This window comes from Antechinus flavipes, chromosome 4 (genome assembly GCF_016432865.1).
Source record: "Antechinus flavipes isolate AdamAnt ecotype Samford, QLD, Australia chromosome 4, AdamAnt_v2, whole genome shotgun sequence".
NCBI lineage: Eukaryota > Metazoa > Chordata > Mammalia > Dasyuromorphia > Dasyuridae > Antechinus > Antechinus flavipes.
In genome coordinates, this window is record NC_067401.1 from 388,864,946 (window position 1) to 388,889,155 (window position 24,210).

Consider the following 24,210-nt stretch of genomic DNA (forward strand, 5'->3'; position numbering starts at 1 on the left):
AATAGATCTTGTCATAGGCAAGGCAGGACTTTATTTTGTTTGACTTTATGTATTTCTAAAGAGGTTTCCTTTTCCTTTTTTTCTTAACAGCATGAAGATAATGTAGAAGGAAGAAAAGATAGATTTCTGTTGGTTGAAAAAATTAATTTAAAAAAGATCATGTCAGACTCATTTCCTTTTTTTAAACAAAATATGCTACTCGACATTCTGGCCATTATCGTCAACCTCCTCATCCCTCTTGCTTTTTTATATTTATATCTCTTGGTGCTTAGATTAGTTCTTAAAATTATGAAAAAAATATGCTTCACATCAATCAAAAAGAAACTCTCCCCCCCCTCTCTCTCATCACATTAATAAAGGTCAGATGACAAGAAAACTAAAAATCAGTGGTAACTAAATAAATTTTAGTTACTGTGTTTGTACTACCAAACTTTTAAGGAAGGTAGAACACTGAAAATAAAACTTTTAATTACTGTTACTTGATTTTCCAAATGGTTTTGTTGTGTTTCTCTGTAATATATGAAACTTCTGTTTATTTCTTCCCAATAATCCTCACTGGAGATCCTTAGATAGATACTGAAATCTCCTAAAACTAGGTCAGGAACCAATAACTATCTAAATTTAATTTTTCTGGCTCTGAAACCAAAATACCTAACTAGGTGAAACACTGGAGCAGAAAGCAAAAGTACAACCAAAAAAAATTTTTTTCACAACCTGCCAAACAAGTGACATAGACATAAAAAGCATTAAAGGAAATTTTTATAAAAATGTTGAAAAATTGATTTACATATCCAAATCAGCAACAAAAAAGAAAGAAAAATAAGCAAGAAGAAAAAACACTCTATTGATAACATGTCAAAAAGCAAAAACAAAAAATTATTCTTTAAAAAGCATACAATACTAGCAATACAACGGGATCATGATAGAAGAAATCAGAGTCTTTCAAATGATTCTTTCCAACTAAATGGAAGATTTTTAACTTTAAAGTCTTCTAATACCATTCCCTCATTGTACAGCTGACTCAGAGGGGATGAGTGAGTTGCCCAAATTCGGAGGTATAAAGAGCAAAATCAAGACATGGATCCAGATCCTCTAGCTCCACATCTAGCACTCTTTCTACTCTATACCTAAGTAGTGAACATAGCAAAGTGATGTAAGACTGAATCAATCCTGCAATCTCTACAAATTAACTCAATTCTATTGAATATTACTGTCTCGAAACCATAACCACCTTGGAAAGGTGGGCAGAAAAATCAATGAAGGCACTAAAATGACTTTTCCTTAGCCTAAATGATAAATGTCTTGCTATCCATTTGTGGGTTTAACATATTCTGCTCTATAACTCACAATGTTTGGGGTACCAAATATGAGCCCATGACCAAGAAAATATATATGCAAAATTAAGTCTGGATTAGATTTTATGATAAATTAATAGTCTCGGTAACTTTTAATGTGAAGTGGCATATAAATTTTCCACAACCTGCCAAACAAGTAACATAGGTATAATAAATACTCTCTCCATACACAAAATAAAAATTAAATCAAAATTATTTAATTTCACATTATTCCTTCTTCACTTACAGATTATTAGAGAAAAGTTTTAATTGTTGAATCTTACATAATACCTTGAATAATTCTTCCTTCATGATTTTTTAAACTTATATGTCATGTTAATGTTTTGCAAAATATTCCAAGACAAAAACATAATTAGAAACTCTTAATAATCAAACATATAATTATATATATGTATATCTGTGTGTATATCTGTGTTGTGTCCGTGAAAATTCATTTCAAAGTGTGATCTTCACAAAATCACAAACTTTAACCTAGAGGGATTCTCAGAGACCATCTGGTTCAAAGTCCTCACTTCACAGATATTGTAACCTGAGAGCCAAAGAGATTAAGGAAAAAACAAAACCAACAACAACAAAATCAAAACAATAACAACCAAAAAAAAACTTGTGTTACCCATAGCAAATAAAGTGGCAGAGCTTAGATTTTAAACCAGTTCATGTCATTCCAAATTATGACTGCTTTTTCCACTGTACCAACTGGTTCTTAAGATGGCATTCCTTACCAAATAATATCTATACTTCATTTTAACTTTTCAGTGCCAAGCACTAGAATAAGCAAAACTATTAGAAAAACAAGTTGTCCTTGTGCTACTTAAGCCCTGTTTTATGTTTAATTCAATTCTAAGATGCTGCTACTGAAGTACACTGGTACATGTGTCAAGTACACATAAGATATCAACAAATATATCTTTCAAGACTTATAGCCATTAAGAAATCTAAGCCAAAAAAGAAAATTTGAAGACAATTACATTAAAAGTGAAGATAGAAAAATATAACTTTGATGTTTTAAAAGTTCTAAAACAATATAAAAGTCCACAATACTATGCAATACAGAATATAAACTTTGAATGATTTAGCAATCTATTTAAAATAGAAATATCAACTTCCAGTCAAGATGGCAGAGTCAATGGGAGCAGAAAAACACAGTTCCAACCTTGTACTAAAAAAAGAGAAACAAAAGAGCATAATGATGAGGGAACAGAGGAACTATAATGAGTACCTTCATCCAAAAGAGGGTACAGAGAAGCAAAAACACACTGCTTTCTAGCACACTCTTTCATTGCAAATAGAAAACTGTATTAACAAAGATGACAATGAGAAAACATACATAAATTGAAGAGATTCCATCTTTCAACACTTGTTAAGGAAAAAAAAAAAAACAGAACAACTGGGAATGCACGTAGAAGAAAATCCAAATCCTCACAACAAAATACTATTTTTATCCTAATTTTATAGATGAGGAAACTGAGGCATACAGGAGTTATTTGTCTAGGGTCACACAATTAATAAGTATATAATAAGGTCATAGGCCCAGTGCTCTATATCCAGTGCATCATCTAATTGCTCCTAGATCAATAACCATGGTTAATATCCTCATGAAATTTTTGAATAAAATGTTAGCAAAGAGGCTAATAAATCAAAAAGATTGTACATTATAATCAAGTAGAATCTAAGACCAGGAATACAAAGTTAATTCAATGCTAAATTAGAAACATAAATAGACCATTATTAATAAAAAAAAAAAAAAAAAAAACATGATTATCAACAAAAGCAGAAAAAGCTTATTACAACCACCACTTGTTTAAAAAAAAAAAAAAAAACTAATCATAGGAATAAGGATCCTTCCTATCTAGAACTAAAAGCCAGAATTACATGTAACAAAAAGCAGTAGAGGTCTTTCCAACAAGATAAGGGTTTTGAAAGCATAGCCATTCTCATCATCATTATTATTTAGCATCATGTTAGAAATGCTAGTTACAGAAATAAGAAAAAAAAAGAGAATATAAGAAAAGAAACAAGCTGCTGAAGCTATTGTTTCAATTTTTCAGCTAAGTACCAGATACAAAATAAAGCTACCATACAAATCAGTCTTTCTGTATTTTATTAAAAAAAAAAAAAAAAAAGAAAAAGAAAGAACAAAAATTCCTTTCAAAATAACTATAGAATGTATAAATTTTATAAGTCAAATCAACAAGAAACACACAAGAACTATATAAATACAACTATAAAATAAAAACAAATTGTATGGAAATACATAAGAAATATTCATTGTTAATGTTAAAATATAATGTAATAAACACAAAACCAGCTAAAAAAAAGTTTTGTTTTTTTTTAAATTATTCAGGCTCATATCAACCAATCTACCTAAGGATTACTTTAAAAGAATTAGAAAACATAATAATGAAATTTATTTGGAAGAACAGTGTGTCTTGAAAAGAATTTTTAACTGGGAATGAAGCAAGCTGAGCAATATCAGATCTTAAATTATACCACTGTATTCCAAAGTAATAATCATCAAAACTATTTGAATTTAGTTTAAAAATATAGAGAGGTCAAATCAGTGGAAGAGATTAGATACCCAACATGCTAAAGCAAATGAACATCTTGGCACAGTATCCAACCAGTCCAAATACTAAAACACTAAGAGTAAGAACTCATAATTTCACAAAAAACAGGAAAAGTAGTATTAAGAGACAAAAGTAACTCTGAAGAGGAAAGTTTTAAACTATACAGGGTTGAGGAATGAATGAACAGGAAAGTGATGCAATTAATATAAAGATGTTTTTCAAAATGTTTGGTCAAGAAAAGGAAGAGAAAGGATAATGGCTTAAGGAGATGCGGGTTTAGGGAAGGGAAGGGGGGAGAAAAATGTTTGAAAATAGTAGGCAAGGCATCTGAGGGAGAGGATGGGGGGAAGGAAGGAGGGGAAAAATTGGAACAAAAGTTTGGCAATCGTCAATGAGGTAAAATTACCCATGTATATAACTTGTAAATAAAAAGCTATTTTACATATATATAATAGCTTTTTATTTACAATACTATAATATATATAATAATATACATATAAATAGTAGGTAAGGAAATGATAGGGAAAGGTTGAAAATTAGAATTAGAAGATACATGATAGTGTAATCTGCTGAAGACAATGAAAAAGGATGGGATCAAAGGCACACAAAGAGGAATTGTCCTTGGAAAGAAGATAGGACACACTGACAAAGACTAGAAGACTGAAGAATGGTGTTAAAGGGTTTCAAACAGTCTTGTCAATTGGCCTCTTATTTTCTAAGTAAAGTAAGAGCAGCAAAATCTGTCTAGCTCAAAGTGAAGAAAGAGAAATACATTGTATTGAGTAAAGTCACAAAGATCTGGAAAAGCTTCTCTGGAGAGGAGAAGGAATTTATTTTTTTAATTTAGCATTTGCTTTTTTAAAATTTTGAATTCCAAATTCACTTCCTTCCTCCAGCCTCTCCCCATCCACTGAAAAGGCAAGAAATATGGTATCAATTACACATGTTAAGTCACGCAAGATAATATTTTTATAATAGCCCCATATTGGAAGGATCGAGAAAAAGGTGAAAAAATCATGCTTCAATCCTCTCTCTGGAGGTAGATAGGATTTTTTTTATCATGGGTCTTTAGAATTGTCTTGGATCACTGTATTAACTAGAGTAGCTAAATCTTTTACAATTGATTATCATTACAATATGCTTTTACTATGTACAATAGTTCTTAGTTCTGCTCCCTGTGCTTTGCAATATAAGTCTTCCAAAGTTTTTCTGCAACATTGTCCATCACAATTATATAGCACAACTTATTTGGCCATTCCCCAACTGATCCTCTCAGTTTCCAACTAAAATATTTAGGTTCTTTTTCTTCTTCTTTGATCTCCTTGGGATACAGACCTAGTTGTAGTATTGCTGGGTGTTCAAAGGGTATGGCCTTTTGGCATAGATCCAAATTTTTCTCCAGAATTGGCTGGACCACTTCACATCTCTACCAATAGTGCATTAGTGTACCTATTTTTCCAAACCCAGAAGGAATATTTTAGTGAGAAATAAAAGGACTGCCCTACTGTAGTGAAAACCCGGTTGAAGTTGGATAACCTGAATTATAATATAGCAAGTCAGAATGATTATAAGATTCCAATCAGCTCTTTTCAACAACATTCTGAGTAAGGGATTCTGAGTAAGGAATAATAGTACAAATAATCCAGATATAAGAGTGATAGGAGATTAAGTGGTGATTATGAAAGGAAGAGAGAAGATGAAGGATTCTAGAATCTGAAGATAGTATGGAAGTGCATTGGCTAATGATAGGGTGAAAAATGGAGGACAAAAATGAAATTAATATTCACAGAGCTTTGGGAGAAAAGGCAAACTAATTAGTATTGACTGAGATGTGCATTAATCTATTCATTCTGAATATCAATATAAAGCTATGAAAGAAAAGTGATTTAAGTTGTTCATAGAAGAATTATTTCTAAAGTACTTGTTATGTGCCAAGCACTGTGCTGAGAGCTTTACAAAATAAAGTCCAATAAATTTTATAGCAGGCACCAGTGGCAAAAAACAAAATGGTTGTTCATCAAATGTAGAACAGCCAAACTGTAGCAAAAAAGTATTCTAGAGTATCATGCAATAAGAAACAATAAATAGGAGGAATTCAAAGAAACACTTTTTTAAAATTATAGCTTTTTATTTACAAGATATATGCATAAGTAATTTTTCAGCTTTGATAATTACAAATCCTTTTGTTCCAACTTTTTCCCTTCTTCTCCCCCACCCCTTCCCCCAGATGGCAGGTTGATCAATACATGTTAAATAAGAAAAAAAGACTTTTATGTATTATTTCTTAATAAAATATTCACAACCAACACAATGACATACACTATTACAACAATTTAATGAGAATGCTTTAAAAAGCAAGTAAACACTAAGTAAATTCAAAGAACAGGTATTGAAAAATACTTTTCAGTAGAAGGTCAGCTTCTTTAAAGTACTGTTTCATCTTCTGTCTTTGAATCCTTATTACCTATAGCTCAGTACCTGACCCATAATACATATTTAATAAATGCTTCTTGATTTATTCCCTCATTTCAGCAGAAAGAGATAAAGGACTATAGAACAGACCACTTTATTGAATATTTTGATCCAATTATTTTTCTTTGTTACAGAAAAGTTCAGTGGAAGATAGTACAGAGGTGTAAAGCACATGAAATGATAACGTAGAAACAAAATATTTCAAAACTTATTTTTTTCTTTTTTAGATAAATTTTAATAATTTTTAGAATACATGTTGTAAAGATATTTTTCAACATTCACTTTTGCAAAACCTTGTGGTTAATTTTTTTTTCTTCTCCTTCCCTCTCTCCTCCCCCTTTCCCAAGACAGCAAGCAATTATTCTAAACAAAGCAAGTACATACTTGTCAAGCTACATAAAAATATCAGATCAAGAGGGAAAAAAAAAACAAGCAAACAACAACAAAAAAAGGTGAAAGTACTATGCTTTGATCCACATTCAGTCTCCATAGTTCTCTCTGATGGCACTTTTCATCAAAAGTCTATTAATACAAATTACCAACCACCATATGAAAGGATGATCTAAATCACTAATGAGAGAAATGCAAATGAAAACAATTCTTATGTTCACACTTCATTCTTAGTAAATTAGAAAAAATAATATAAAATCAATGAAGAGCTACGAGAAAGACACACAATTGACACTATGGTAGCAGTATGAACTGGTCTAACTGTTCTGAAAAACAATTTAAAACGACTATTTATATACTCTGATCCAGTGGATAACACTGATGAGCATTAACTACTAAACATAGCAAAGAAAGAGGAAAAGGTCTCGTGTATAACCAAAATATTTATAACAGAGATATCATAGCGGCTAGACTAGAAACAAAGCATATGACCAGAAATTGCGAATGGCAGAACAAGAGGGGAGGGTATAGATTTAATAAAATACTGTATTATAACAAACAATAAAGTTTACAGAGCCTACGGGCAACTAAAGAGTAGAACTGAGAGCAATAATCACAATAACAAAGGAAAATACAACAGATCAAAATGACTAATATGGACTCCAGAGGCCCATCTTTTCTCAGTAAAAGTGGCAGACTACAGATAAAGAATATGACATATGTTATCACTCATTTAATTCATTAGTAAATTTTGTTTAACTATATTTTGATACAAGGAAGGGATGGAGGATTAAAATTGGGGAATAACAGCAATGTAAAAAAGGAACATTTTTAAAAAGAAAAAAGAGTATCTCATTTTTAATGAATGATTTAAAACAAAAAGTTAAAAGTTGCTTTTCAAAGCTCACACATAAAGAGGCTTTGGAGTCTGTACCCAAGAAGTCTTTAAAAAAAAAAAAAAAAAAAAAAAAGGCAGTTTTTTCCATACTGTTTCAATATTTTCATTTGATGGAAGGGAAAAGACAGAGAACAGAGGATAGGGAATGGGGGACTAAGCAGGAAGGATGTGATCCTACTGAAGTGTTAAGTAAGCATAGACCCATATATGAATGAAGCAAGGCATTTTAAAAATTAAGGAGATTGCAGTGTAGGTCAAGTAGCCTGCAACAGGTGAAAAAGCCAGGAGTCAAACTACAAAGTAAAGAATTTATAAGAATTTAGGATTCCTCTTATATTATCCTCTTTATTCTCCTGTTTTGGCTACCATGATAAATAATTTTTTTTAAACTGTATGTAAACTGTATGTAAAGTGAGAATAATAATCTCAAAAAAAAATCCAAATATAATAAGATGAAATATAGTTTAGTGTTTATAAATACTAAATATAAAATGCGTGTTTACATCCAGCCATTCTGGAGAGCAATTTGGAACTATGCTCAAAAAGTTATCAAACTACCCTTTCATCCAGCAGTGTTTCTACTGGGCTTATATCCCAAAGAGATCTTAAAGAAGGGAAAGGGACCCATATGTGCCAAAATGTTTGTGGCAGGTCTCCTTGTAGCCAGAAACTGGAAACTGAGTGGATGCCCCTCAATTGGAGAATGACTGAATAAATTAGGTATATGAATACTATGGAATATTGTTGTTCGGTAGGAAATGATCAACAGGATGATTTCAGAAAGACCTGGAGACACTTACATGAACTGATGCTGAGTGAAATGAGCAGGACCAGGAGATCATCATACACTTCAACAAGAAGACTATATGATAATTAATTCTGATGGATGTGACCCTCTTCAACAATGAGATGAACCAAATCAGTTCCAATAGAGCAGTAATGAACTGAACCAGCTATACCCAGCGAAAGAACTCTGGGAGATGACTATGAACCACTACATAGAATTCCCAATCCCTCTATTTTTGTCCACTTGCATTTTTTATTTCCTTCACAGGCTAATAGCACATTATTTCAAACACTTTTTGTACAGCAAAATAACTGTTAGAACATGTATGCTTATATTGTATTTAATTTATACTTTAACATACTTAACATGTACTGGTCAACCTGCCATGGAGGGAGGGGAAGGGAGGAAAGAGGGGGAAAATTGGAACAAAAGGTTTGGCAATTGTCAATGCTGCAAAATTACCCATGCATATAACTTGTAAATAAAAAGCTATAATAATAAAAAATAATGATAAAATGTGTATTTATAAAAAAAGAGGAAGGCAGTGTAGTATATCAGAATGAGTGCTGAACCTGGAGTCAAGAAAAATCTGAATTCAAATTCTGGCTCTGATGCATTTTATCTGCATCTTTTCACCTCACCCTGCTTCAGTGTCCTTAACTGCAAAACAGAGATAATATTAGAAATTACATTCCTATATGGGAGGAATTTTTTTTTAACCTGAACAACTCTAGAACAATTAGAGTTGTCACTAATTACTAATCTATCCTGATTCTCTTCCCACCTGTCTGACTATTCCTTCTTAGTCTCCTTTCCTGAATCTTCCAGGTCATAGCAACTAATAATGGATTGTCCTGTAGGACTCTGACAATGGCACCTGTTTTCTTCTTCCTCCATACTATTTCTCTTGGTGATTTCATCTGTTCTCTCAGATACAATAATCATCTCTATGCTGATATCTTTCAGATCTACTTATCTAGATTCTCCAGATGTCCATCTCCAACTACTTACTAGACATATGGAAATGGATGTTTCATACACTTCTTAAACCCAACATGTCCAAAAACTGAACTCAGTTTCTTTCCCCTAACAGCCTCTCCTGTCTGCCATTTCCTATTATTATGGAAGGTACCACCATTCTCTCAGTCACCCAACAATTAATTTTTGACTCCTCACTCTTTCTCTGCCCCCGCAATCTGATTTGTCCTTGAAGTTACTTTCAGAATATCTCTTGTATGTATTCCCATCTTCTTTCCTGACACTGACAACAACCTGGTAGAGAGGCCCTCATCATCTCATAGCTGGACTACTGCCACAGCCTGTGGCCTAGTTTCCCTCTCTCAAGCCTCTTCCCCAATCCAATCCATCCTCCATTCAACTATTAAATGAAGCTTTCTAAAATGCAATTTTAACCATGTCAGCTCCTTTATTTAAAAACTCCAATGCCTCCCTATTACCTCCAGGATCAAACATAAAATTCCCATTTAGTATTCAAAGTTCTCTCACATTTCCAATCTTCTATACCTTACTTCTATACTTTACCAATGCTTACCTCTACAGCCCAATGACACCGTGGATTCTCAAACATTCCAATGCCCATACACTATCAGTGGTTGTCCCCCTCCCCATGCCTGTAAGTCTATTCCTGACTCTTTTCAATCCACAAATAAAAGTCCTACCTTCCACAAGAATCTATCCCCTTAATGCTAGTGACTTCTCTCTATTGAGTTATCTCTAATTAATCCTATATATAACTTGTATATACACTATTATTTTCATGTTATCTCCCCCAGTGAACTGTGAGCTCTTTGACAAGAGTGACTGGTTTTTGTTGTTGTTGTTGTTGTTGTTGTTTTTATATCCTCAGCTCTTAGCATAGTGCCTGGCATATACTATATACTAAATAAGTTTATTGACTGATTTAGAGTTTTTTTCCTATCTCAAAATGCTAAAGTTGGTATGCATAGATATTTTATTTTAAAACAGAGACAATCTAAAGAACAGATTTCTTAAGGGACTTCTCCAAGAGAGGAAGGGAAATAAATGGGTTGAAAAGAAATAGAAGAAATATATAATTCAAAATGACATCACAAGGGTAAGGATGTTTTAAAAACACACAAAGATGAAAAGGTAGTAAATGAGTATAAACAATCACTAATCACAATTAAGCATCAAGTTTAATTACTACTAATGAATCTATGCCACTAACTAAAATATATTAATTAAAAATAATGACTTGTTTTGTCTGCTAAACATCAACATCCCATTTACTAAAAGAAAAAAAGCTAAAGAATCTTGACATAGCATAAAGCAAGATAATATATACATACTATCTAAGAAAATAAGAATAGATCTCCTACCTCCCAAAATTAAGCATTATATTTAAATTCCTATAGAAAATTTCCAAAGAGGATAAAGAAAAACCCCTTTCTCACCCCTACCTACTTTTTCTCTCTCTCCAAGTATTCTCTAATCTCTAGATTTTCAATTCCCTTCTCTCTCTTGGTTCTTCTCCCATTTGTCTAACTATTCTTCAATATTTTTCACTTTGTCTTTATCTACTGTCCCATACTCTTATCAGTGAATGTATCCCAAGGTTCTATCCAAGTACCCTCTGTTCTCACCCTCTTGGCAACTTCAGCTCTTAAGAGTTAAATTATTTCTCTACAAAGATGACTCTCATACATATATAGCCTGAAAGCTAGGCTTTCAACACCAAGTGCCTTTTGGATATCTGAAATTGGATGTTCCATCAAACATGTTCAAACCAAAATATAGAATCTTTCTAACCAAACTCACCTTTTCTCCATACTTCCCTATTTTAAGTGAAGATATTGCTAACCTTCCATTCATAAAAAGGTTAAGGACTTCAGAGTTATCTATAATTCATCAATTACCTTTACCTCATATGAAAGTGTTCCAAATCATTATTGATCAGAGAAATGCAAATTAAGACAACTCTGATACCACTACACACCTGTCAGGATTGGCTAAGATGACAGGAAAAAGTAATGATGAATGTTGGAGGGGATGCGGGAAAACTGGGACACTGATGCATTGTTGGTGGAGTTGTGAACGAATCCAACCATTCTGGAGAGCAATCTGGAATTATGCCCAAAAAGTTACCAAATTGTGCACACCCTTTGATCCAGCAGTGTTTCCATTGGGCTTATATCCCAAAGAAATACTAAAGAAGGGAAAGGGACCTGTATGTGCCAAAATGTCTGTAGCAGCCCTGTTTGTAGTGGCCAGAAACTGGAAAATGATTGGATGCCCATCAATTGGAGAATGGCTGGGTAAATTGTGGTATATGAATGTTATGGAATATTATTGTTCTGTAAGAAATGACCATCAGGAAGAATACAGAGAGGACTGGTGAGACTTACATGAACTGATGCTAAGTGAAATGAGTAGAACCAGGAGATCATTATACACTTCGTATACATTATACATTCATTATATACATATATACATTATATATATATATCATTATACATTCATACAACGATATTGTATGAGGACATATTTTGATGGAAGTGGATTTCTTTGACAAAGAGACCTAACTGAGTTTCAATTGATAAATGATGGACAGAAGCAGCTACACCCAAAGAAAGAACTCTGGGAAACGAATGTGAACTATCTGCATTTTTGTTTTTCTTCCTGGGTTATTTTCACCTTCTGAATCCAATTCTCCCTGTGCAATAAAAGAACTTTCGGTTCTGCAAACATATATTGTATCTAGGATATACTGCAACATATCCAACATATAAAGGACTGCTTGCCATCTAGGGGAGGGGGTGGAGGGAGGGAGAGGAAAAATCGGAACAGAAATAAGTGCAAGGGATAATGTTGTAAAAAAATTACCCTGGCATGGATTCTGTCAATATAAAGTAATTATTAAATAAAATTTTAAAAAAAAATTACCTTTACCCCACACCAATCAGTTGACAAGTCTTGATGAGTCTACCTCCACATCTCTCACATCCAAACCCTTCTCTCCAACTTCACCCTAGTTCAGTCACCTAGACCACTGCAGTAGCCTATAGATTTCCTTGTCTTAACTCTCCCCTCTCCAATCTATCTCTTTTACAAATACCAAAATTATTTAACTAAAGCACATTCTAACCATGTCACCCCTTTCCCAAACTCCAAAAACTTTTTTACCTCTAGTATCAAATAATACAAAGTACAAGGTTTAAAGCCTTTTACAATTTAGCTCCAACTTGCTTTAGTCAATAATCACTAAGTATTTATTAAAGCACTTTTATTTATTATTTATTTATTTATTATTTATTAAGTACTTATTAAAGTAACATGTATCAGATACTATTGTCATATACTAAACACAAAATGACCTAAGTAAAATACTGAGACATCCAGTCTAGCTGCATATGTACATATCTAAGAATGTGTGTGTACGTACATTCAAAATAGATACAAGAACATTTGAGAAGGAAAGCACTAAAAAGTTGAGGGATCAAGCTTTAAATATAAAGTAGCACTTGAGCAGAACCCTGATGAAGGATCCTTGGAAGCAGAGGTAAGGAGAAGGCACATTTCTGACATCAGGACTAACCACTGCAAAGGTAAAGAGACAGAAGGAGACTAAAAGTTATATGTAAGAAGGAATAAGACAACTTAAATGGCTGGAACTTAGTGTGTACAAAAGAGAGTAATCCAAAAGATGGCTGGAAATAAGAACAGAGCTAATTGTAAGGGATTGAAATCTGAGATAAAAGGCATTTCTAATGTACAAGTTACATGAAGCCACTAAAATTTACTGAGTGAGGGAATAACATGTAAAGACCTATGTTTAAGGACAATCACTGTGGCAGCCGTGTGGAGGATGGAACAAGGTTGGGAAAGACTTGAAGCAAGAAAAGCATGAAATAATGACAGGCTGAACTAAAGTGGTAGTTGAGTAAATAGAAGAGAATTTTCAAGATGTTGTGAAAGTACAAATGCAATGCGTACCATCTGATGAGATATGCAGGCTAAGCAAGATGAGCTGCAAATCTGGGTGACAAGGAGAGTGAAACCCTCAAAAAAATTATTATATATTTCTGTGTTTTCCATTCTCCAATCTAGTCTAACTAGCTTTCATGCTATTCCTTGCACATAACATTCCATTTCCTGCTCTATTTCTTTAAATGGGTTGTTCCCCTTTCCTAGAATCCTATCCCAAGGATGCAAGGTGTTTCCCTTCAACTCAAACACCACATCTTCTATAGAAAACCTTGCCAACATTCATCCTCCCAGCTACTAGCACCTCTTCCACAAAATTTCATTATACACAATTTGTACTTTTATATGTACATATCTTCTAAGAATAATATGCTCTTTAAAAAAGAGATTGTTTCATTTTAGCATGTTATACGTCTGGAAGGGATGATTTATTAATTTTTTTAAGCCTCAAGTACTATACTATGCAATTATAATAAAATCTTAATAAACTACAGTAAAATATCTCTTTGTTTAATGGTGGGAAACAAGTAAAATTTTTTGAACAGGAAATAGATCCAAACTCCTTATTTAGCTTAACACACAAAGGTCTTCGAAAATCATACCACCACAAAAACTGTATCTTTTCTGCCTTAATTCCCACATACCAATGTACAGATATAGAAACATTATGTATCTGTTCACACAAATTGATGAATATCTTATCCAATGCTCTAACCATATTGGACTATTCTATTAATGTATTTTGTATTTTTCTGCCTTCCTCCATTTATCTATTCTAGGTTATTCTGAAAGCATACCTCAATTGACACTTTCTCTTTAATAGCTAATCAAAGATGACTTAAGAGACTGGGTTTCTCCCTCATGAGACCCCTACATACTGGTCAGCAATAGTTTTTCCATGTAAACCATAAACTTCCGGCAGACAGGATAAACCATAAACTTCTGGCAGACAGGATGCTCACTAGTCTGAATTTCCTATAGTATCTCTGCCTTGCAATGCTTTACACATATTCAAAAAATATCATAGCCAATAAAATATCTATTTCTTTGACATTTTGAATCTACTAGGCAAACAAGTGCTTACATTAAATTAAATTATCACTGGGGGGCGGGGAGGAGAAGCATTCTTTAACAAATGACTTTTTGTGCAATCAGGAAAACTTAGAAAAAGTTACAAGAACTGATGCAGATTAAAGTGAGTAGAATCAAGAAATCATTGTACACAGTAACGGTAATACTGAGTTGACTTGGCTATTTCATCATTACAATGATCCAAGGACAAGATTTCCAAAAGTCCTTTCCTATTCTAAATCTATGATCACTTTGGTAGCTCTGTGAAAAAAGGAAAGGTGAATATCAGGAAGAAAAGGAAGTTACTGTAATAACCTATGAAAGAGAAGACGATAGCCTAGATGAATAGCCTTGTGATTACTGAGAAAGGAATGGACAGGACTGAAAAGGATAGATGAAAGAGTATTATAGACATAAAACCGAAAAATGACTTGTCAACTGACTAGCTATGGGGAAATGAAAAGTTCCTTCATAATAACTTGTTTTTCTCTTAGATTTGCCAGCTAGGATTATTCTAGTCCTACCAAAGACTAGAACTTTTCTAGTCCTAGCTGATAAACCCAAGAAAAGAACAAGTTTCTATGAAGAAAATTCCATTTTATAATGTGCTGAAACTGGAAAAAAAAAAAAAAAAGCTTAACAACCACTAACATTTTACCACATCTGAAGATATGATACTCTTTATTTTCAAAAGGTTCTTAGCATAAATCATACATCTAGGTCAAATTGATTTTGTCAAAGAACTACTAAGAGAATTCAAAAAACACTTTTTTTGTTTTTGAACACTGAACCTCTCTCCTAAAGTGTCAGCCTCCACTTTTTTTACTTGTTTCATTCTCATCATTCAATTAATATGCTTTCTGCAGTTACAATCACAGAAATGCCATATCTGGTGATTTTTTTCTCAGTCCTGACCTTTTTTGACCTCTCTGAGCGTCTGACACTGTCAACCACCCTCCTTCTCCCTTCTCCTACAGGTTTCCATTATGTCCTCTCTACTACTTCTCCTATATTCTGTCTGACCTCCCTTTCAGTCTCTTTTGCAGGTTCATTCTTCAAACCCAGCCCTCTGACTGCAAGTGCTTCGTCAAGACTGTTCTAGGATCCTTGTTTTTCTCTACACATTCTCTCAACAAGACTGTTCTAGGATCCTTGTTTTTCTCTACACATTCTCTCAACAAGACTGTTCTAGGATCCTTGTTTTTCTCTACACATTCTCTCAACAAGACTGTTCTAGGATCCTTGTTTTTCTCTACACATTCTCTCAACAAGACTGTTCTAGGATCCTTGTTTTTCTCTGTACACATTCTCTCAACACTCTCTTCAATTCCTATAGTTTTAAATTATCTCTGTGCTGATGACTCATAGATCTATATGTGCAACCAGTTATTTCTCCTAAATTTTAGCCCACATAAATATTTCAAACTAGTTTCAAACTGAATGTCTAAAACAAAAACTTATCTTTCTCCAAAATCCAAACATCTTCCAAACTCTCCAAAATACTTCTATAGTCTCCCAGGCCCATAACCTTGGCATTACATCCTCAACTCTTCATCCACCCTTCATCCCACATAACCAATCAGTTACCAAATTTTGCTGTTTATTTCCACAAGTCTTTCACACCCAATTCCTGCTCTCTACTCAGATAGATGACGCCTTACTTCGGTTTCTCATTGCCTCTTGTCTAGACTACTGAAATGGTCTCCTATTTGGACTTTCACCACTCTAATCCATCCTTCAACACAGTCATCAAAGTGATTTTTCTTAACACAAAATATGTCATTCCTTTACTCAACGAACCTGTGGTTCCCTATTCCATCCAGAATAAAATATGCTATACTGGACCTCTACAGCCTTATACAACTTGGTTTCAACCTCCATTTCTAGCTTATTTATTAAACATTATTTTTCCTTCCACAGTCTACAATCCATCCAAACTGGCCTTCTCCCCATTTTTCACATGCATTCTCTCACAAACTTCATGCCTTGGCATGAACTCTCTTCCACTCTTTGCTCACCTCTGCATCACTGAATCCCTTACTTTAAGATGTAGCTCAATAGAACTAAGAGAACATTGTACACAGTAACTAGATTATATGATGATCAACTGTGATGGACTTAGCTCTTTTCAACAATGAGGCAATTCAAAACAATTCCAATAGACCTGGGATGGAAAATACCATCCAAATTCAAAGATTGACTATGGTTCAAAACATAGCATTTTCACTTTTATCTTTTTGTTTGTTTCTTTTTCTTGGTTTTTTCCCTTTTGGTCTGATTTTTCTTGCACACAATAAAAATTTCTTTTTTTAATTGCACATTTAACCAATATCAGATTACTTGTTGTCTTGGAGGAAAGTAAAAGAGGGAGAGAGAAAAATTTGAAACAAAACCTTACAAATGAATGCTGAAAACTATCTTTATGTGTATTTAGAAAACTAAAATACTACTGATAATTGAAAAAAAAAAAAAAAGATGCAGCTCAAGCAAGTACCTTCTACATAAAACCTTCCAACTGTTAGTACCTCACAGAGCTCTCCCTCCTTAAGTACCTCATATTTAACAAACAAATTTATTTTGCACTTATTCTGTATGTATTTGAGTTTGCAAATGTTATACTGTAAGGTTCATCAATATACTGTATTTGAAGGCAGTGTGGTACGATGGCAAGCATGTGAGGACTTCCCCATGAAACAAGTCACTTTACAACACTCTGGATATCTCAATTAACTGATCTGTAAAATGAAAGGGTTAGAGGACATACATACAACACACACACACACACACACACACACACACACACACACACACACACACCCTCAGAAATTTCATCTAATTCTATGGGGTCTTTTTCTGAGAAACCTTTCCAGCTTAATAGGAAGGACCTCCCACAATTACTATTTACTGTTTTCCTGCCCCATGTTCTACCTTACAAAGGAAAGAAAAGGAAATTATTTACAATGTTAAAAGAGTAAGTAGGGAAAGATGAGTTGAAAACAAATTGTCAATTTTCCTACCATTGCTTGTAATTTCATTAGCGTGCAGAACTACAACAGGGATTATACTTATCCCTTTCTCTACAATTTCTAGTCTTAGACACTAAAAGGTATAAAATGACTTTTCAAAGATTACAAAGCTAGAATGTGTCAAAAGCTGAAATTGAACCCAGATCTTGCTGTATCTGAAAAGTCAGCTCTCTTTACTCTGCCCATTATTAGAGCAGAAGGTTCCTGCTAACCTAAAGAATCTCCATAAAGGATTAAGGCAGCTCATCTCCAGCATGAATAAGTTTTTTTGTCCATTCTGAGAGCAAGACCAAAGTAACTGACTATATTTGCTCATCCAAACCTCTTTAGTGACAGTTAATACCTTCTTTCACACCAAAAGTCAAAATTATGTTAGGAAAAATTCTGCTTATTTGTACAAACAAAACTAATGCAAACAAGATTAGAAGGGAAGCAACAAACTGGGAAAACATCTTCACAGTCAAAGGTTCTGATAAAGGCCTCATTTCTAAAATATATAGAGAACTGACTCAAATTTATAAGAAATCAAGCCTTTCTCCAATTGATAAATGGTCAAAGGATATGAACAGACAATTTTCAGAGGATGAAATTGAAACTATTACCACTCATATGAAAGAGTGTTCCAAATCATTATTGATCAGAGAAATGCAAATTAAGACAACTCTGAGATACCACTACACACCTGTCAGATTGGCTAAGATGACAGGAAAAAATAATGATGAATGTTGGAGGGGATGCGGGAAAACTGGGACACTAATGCATTGTTGGTGGAGTTGTGAACCAATCCAACCATTCTGGAGAGCAATCTGGAATTATGCCCAAAAAATTATCAAATTGTGCATACCCTTTGATCCAGCAGTGTTTCTATTGGGCTTATATCCTAAAGAAATACTAAAGAAGGGAAAGGGACCTGTATGTGCCAAAATGTTTGTAGCAGCCCTGTTTGTAGTAGCTAGAAACTGGAAAATGAATGGATGCCCATCAATTGGAGAATGGCTGGGTAAATTGTGGTATATGAATGTTATGGAATATTATTGTTCTGTAAGAAATGACCAGCAGGATGAATACAGAGAGGACTGGCGAGACTTACATGAACTGATGCTAAGTGAAATGAGTAGAACCAGGAGATCATTATACACTTCAACAACGATATTGTATGAGGACATATTTTGATCTAAGTGGATTTCTTTGACAAAGAGACCTAACTAAGTTTCAATTGATAAATGACGGACATAAGCAGCTACACCCAAAGAACGAACACTGGGAAACAAATGTGAACTATCTGCATTTTAGTTTTTCTTCCCGGGTTATTTATACCTTCTGAATCCAATTCTCCCTATGCAACAAGAGAACTGTTCGGTTCTGCAAACATATATTGTATCTAGGATATACTGCAACATATCCAACATATAAAGGACTGCTTGCCATCTAGGGGAGGGGGTGGAGGGAGGGAGGGGGAAAAAAAAATCGGAAAAGAAACGAGTGCAAGGAATAATGTTGTCATTATAAAGTAATCATTAAATAAAAAAAAAAAAAGGAAAAAAAATAAACTTCAAAATAAAGAAAAAAAAAAAAAAAAGAAAAAGAAAGAAAAATTCTGCTTATGTCAGGCTTTCCCCCAATACATAAAAATACATTAAAACTTCGCACTTACAATTAGTAGCTGTTTGAGCTTGTCCAGGCCTTTTTAAGGCTTAAAATCACTTTTTCAAAAAACACAAAATAACTTTTTCACAAAGTCTTATTAAAAAAGAAAAAATATTTTAAGACTGATATCTATTTAATTTAATGATGCCTATAAATTTAAGATTTATTCTAGCCTGAAAAGTGCCCCATCTGAAAATAGCTGCATTTGACAAAGTCAGGAAAAGAGTGAGAGTCTTGGCACTAAGAGTCAAGTTCTGCATCTGATGCTTAGCACCTGAAGTCACCTATTCAAATCCAAACAAATGACTTAACTGTCCTCAGTAGTTATTCTACTACTCTGCAGAATAAGAACACTAGCCTAAAAAGCACCTGAGGTTCCCTTCCAGATCTAATCTTCATTCAGTATAGATTTAAATTCGACTCTAATTAAAACATAACAAGTGCCAACACACATTCTGTCCCCCTCCCTTCATCTTTGAATACATTTCTAGAAAATTCAACACTATTTTTATTTCAAATATAAATTCCACAATGTAGATACCCTGTCCCACACAAAGTCTCTAGATGTTTCTGTTTGCTTTTCTTGCTACTAGGAAGGGTTCAATATGAGGGATGATGAATGATGACTTGACAAAAAGTACCCACGAAACTTATTTTTTTTAAAAAAGAAATATATAGTTGCATAAGTCCGAATAAAAATGTGACTGCTTTATATTGCTCTTCTAATATCAAATTTTGAGACGCTAACTAAAGTTTGTACTGGCTTATTCATCACTTAGAAAACTACTATGTAAAAGTTAATTTGACTTGGAAGGACTATATATTATTTGGAGACCCAAAAGTGCAACTATAAATGTCATGGTTTATTACTTTATACAGCAAAAAAGGGCAAGTATTAACTATTAAAGGCACATTAAAGTACAAAATGTATTTTTAGTCAATTTTGATGAAATGATGTTTAACAGATATCCTTAGTGCTGTCAAAACCAATATATTAAAGTGTGAATCACTGTCAATTTCAAACATAGAAAAAGGATTTCTTCTAAGAACATCCATATATGTAAACTCATCTAAATATGTAGGGATTGAAAATCTTTAGCTCAAGTTTAAGTAGTAAAATTTCTGCAACTTCACCCTCCCCCCAAACCTTACCTGTTGTAGAATCCTCAAAAATGAACACATACAGATCAGAACTATTTTAAACAGGTTGTTTTTCAAACTAAGAAAATAATCATGAACTCTAAAATTCTTAGTTAACAACTTACCTTGAAATAGTACTTAAAAGTTTTACTAAGTACTTCCCAAGAAACAAGTCTATAAGACTAGTTTTACAAGTATCATACCTCTTCTTTAGATGAGGATCAAAGTTAGTTGTCAAAGCCAGGATTCAACCTAATTCTCCTCCTGATTATATATATAATCACTCTTTCACTGCTAAGCATCTTTATACTAAAGGTGAGAGTTCTTTACACATTCTGTAATATGCATCCCAAACTGGAACAGTTGCAGAATTCTAACTGGAGGATCTTGACCCCATGTTTTGGAAAAATGGGATGAACTATGTGACAAATAGCTGACCTTTACAAAGCATTTAAAAGTGCTACAGACATTATCTCATTTGAGCCTCAAAACAATCCCACAAGGTAAGTTCTATTGACATTATTTATCCTCATTTTACAGATGAGGAAACACAATACACAAATTCTGGCTCCGAAGCTACCTGTGTGACCTAAGGAGGTTATTTTACCTCCCTTCGAAGTCAAATGAGGGAGAAGTTAAATGAACTCCAAGAAACTTTCATCTCTAAATCTCTGATCCTCCCACAACTTATCCATGCTCACATAACTAATAAATTTCAGAACCCAGCCTGAAGCAGGGTGCTGTTAAGTCCAAAATTCTACTCACTATACTATGTTCCCATATCATCCAACCAATGCACCTTAGAATAACTCTAAATTGACATTTTCAAATAGGCTTATCAATCAACAAAAAACATTTAAGGGGTGGGGGAAGTTTGCATTACTGCTAGCGAATTAAAAGAAGTCATTCTTTAAAGTCTCAAATTTCAGATTACTGGCATCTCATTTTGCAAATTCATCAAAATAAGGTTCGAGGTATGGACTCTACAGAATGTAACAAAAGAGGCGCTCCCGACAATAGTGAATAATAAAGAAGTATTTCTAGAAGAACTAACCTTCTATCTTACCTTGCCTGAATGGCTGCCACCTCACAAATGTCAAAATCAATGCCGTACTTGTGCGCCACCCACCCTCCTCTTATATGGAAGAAGCTAGAATTCTTGGTGGTGTAATCAAAATTATGAGTGAGGGGAAAAATACTACTCAATGCAAACACACATACACAGAGCTGGCCAAGGAATAAATAGAGATTTTGCTTTTAAAAACAAGGAAAAGCCCAGAGGACCTACGAGAGCTGGGATTTGGTCTTTCTTGCCTTTCTTTGTATCCTCAGCGCCGGGTCCAGCTGGGCACACAGCTGACTGCTGCTTTCACTTCATTTCCCTGATTACCATCTCCTCCTACAGCCTCTAGTTATTCGTATTACTTAGCCGGGCATGGGTGGCCAGGGGGACAGACAAAAAATGGGGACTCGACTACAGAAAGGCAGCCATGTAGCCACCGGTAAGACTTACCTGTTCCGAAGGCTTTCGCCACCAGCCAGGCCAGATTGCAGGCGATCTTGGCCCTGGAGAAATCATAATGGTCAAAGGGCTTGATGGCTGGAACAATGAAGGTCTTCCTCATCTCCCTCGGGTCTGCAGCGGCATCCCCCATCTTTCCCGATGGCTGCAGGGCTTGTCCCGCTTCTCACCTTCACATGATCGCCGGCTCCCCGCCCGGGAAAGATGGAGAGAGATGGACACTGGGGGAGGAAGACGAGGGAGTCCGCACGCTCTGGAGCTTAATTAGACGGTCCGAGCCGGGGCAGAGGGCCGGGCGGCGGCTGAGAACCTCAGCTGTCCAAGCTCTGGGCCAGCTTCCTCCCGCGGCGCCGCCGCCGCCGCCGCCCCTGCATAGGAATGGAGCGGAGCGGGGTCTTTCGCGGGCCGCCCTCGGAGGTTCACGCGCGGGTCCGTGCGGGGCTAGCCGGAGAGGGGGCAGGGTCCGCCTGGGTGCTCTCGCCGCCGTCGCCTCCCTCTTTGTCTGTCCTCAGCAGGCCTGAGGACGGAGCGGGGCAAGGTGGGGGTTTGGGAGGCCCCGGAATCGAATGCCCCCGAAGGGGGCGAGGGAAGGGGTGAAGGGAGATCTTAAAAATCACATGGTGGAGAAGAAGCTGTCGTTGCCCCCCAAGCCGGGCCGGGAGCCGGGTGGCCCCGGGTTCGCGCGCGCCCCCGCGCGCTCCCTGAGGGGGCGGGGAGGCCCGATGGGAACGGGGGCGATGGGAGCGGGGAGGAAGAGGAGGGGGAGGAGGAGGAGCAGGAGGAGGACTGAGGGAGGATGGATGTGCAGGGGGGGCCGGGGATGGTCGCCCACCCGACGCAGCTCGGCCCGGCCCAGCCCGGGAGACACTCCCGGAGACGTCTGGGCGGAAAGGCGAGAGAGGTGCCGGAGCCCCGGGCCCGGGCCCGGAGGCTCACGAGGCAGGCGGCCGCCCCCGTCCTCCTCCCCGCCTCCCCGGCGGCCCCGGCCGCGGCCCCGGCGGCCCCCCGGGCTCGTGCTCGTCCTCCTCCCCAGTGGCTGTCGCAGGCTGGGGCGGGGAATGCCAAGCGCCCTAGCGGGGCCGCCTCGGTCACTCAGACCCTTGTCCTCTTCGCTTTCGCCTTCCGGCTTTTCTGTCCCCTTTCCCTCCTTCTCCTCCTCAGGATGGGACTCCCCTTCCTCCGCCGTCGCCGCCGACGCCGCTGCGGTTTTCCTGCTGCCGCACTAGGTGGAGGAGCGAGCAGATGCGGGGCGTGCGCATGCGCCCTCTCCTTCCCGGCCTCTTCGCTTCCCCCCCTCTCCCTCCCTCCCTCCCTCCCTCGCTTGCTCCTGCCCACCCAACTTCGCCCCCTCCCCCTTCAACCACCCCACCCCCTGCGCCCCGCCCTCGCTTCCCTCCCCTCCCATTGTGATCCTGGGCCAAACCTGCCCAGGCTGACTGAGCATGCCCAGCCCTGTTTAGCCTGTAGCTTGGGGGGCAGGGGGACGGGACGGAGGGGGAGATTTGGGGTGGGAATTGTTTTGTTGGATCCTATAAGCCGCCTATAAAGAGTGTTCGTCTCGGAGAACCCACTCTCTCCGCTCCAGGTCTCACAGTCTTGGATGCTCCTGGGAGGAAAAGTGGAGGAAGCTTAAAGGAGGGAGGTAGGGCAACATCTCAGACGAGCCCTGGGAGTTTCACTCCTGGTGTCCGCTCCCGGGGCCGCATCCTGTCCGGAGTAGGAACCTCGGAGCCTAATTTCCAGGCTATTTTTCTAGCAGGCTGGCAACAAGCACTTAAGCCTTTACTCCGTGCCTAGCACTGTGCCTGGGGTTATGAAGAAAGAACAAAATTTGATCCCCGCCTTCGTGGGCATTCCCATAGAGTGGTTGGACACCAAGAAAGGACCGAGACAGAAAGACAGAGGAGGGAAGTGTGAGAGAGGAAAGGGAAAAGAAGAAAAGGAGAAAGAGAAAGGGAAGAGAAGAAAAAGAAAGAAAGGGAAGAGAAGAAAAGGAGAGAGAGAGGAAAGGGAAGAGAAGAAAAAGAGAGCGAGAGAAAGGAAAGGGAAGAGAAAAAAAGGAGAGCGAGAGAAAGGAAAGGGAAGAGAAGAAAAGAAGAGCGAGAGAAAGGAAAGAGAAGAGAAGAAAAGGAGAGAGAGAGAGAGAGAATATGCATACATAAATACGTGGTTAGATCACTTGACAGATTGATAAAGTGTGGGGGGAAGAGTTCAGCTTATCAGGCGCTCAGGGTTATCCTACATTTACATACATAAAATATTCACCTCATCAAGAAGCAGCCTGGGCTGAAATTAAAGTGCCTGTTTTGAAAATTTGGAAACTGAGTTGCCCTCAATTTTTGGCTCAGTTACTAGGACAATATTCTTCAA

At 36.5% G+C, this 24,210-nt stretch overlaps 1 protein-coding gene across 6 annotated transcripts in view; it reads right to left on the reverse strand.

The window, feature by feature from the left end:
- The window catches only part of CAMSAP2 (calmodulin regulated spectrin associated protein family member 2), a 142,290-nt gene extending 119,122 nt beyond the window's left edge, over positions 1 to 23,168 (reverse strand). Inside the window, exon 1 of one of the 6 annotated variants that reach the window (XM_051998680.1) lies at positions 21,832 to 23,161. In XM_051998680.1, the coding sequence (XP_051854640.1) occupies positions 21,832 to 21,973 (142 nt within the window). In that variant the 5' untranslated portion in view covers positions 21,974 to 23,161. Of the gene's footprint in view, positions 1 to 21,831 lie in introns of all 6 variants that reach the window. The other 5 variants (XM_051998682.1, XM_051998681.1, XM_051998683.1 and 2 more) reach the window with 5 other exon arrangements.
- Between the last annotated feature and the right edge of the window lie 1,042 nt (positions 23,169 to 24,210).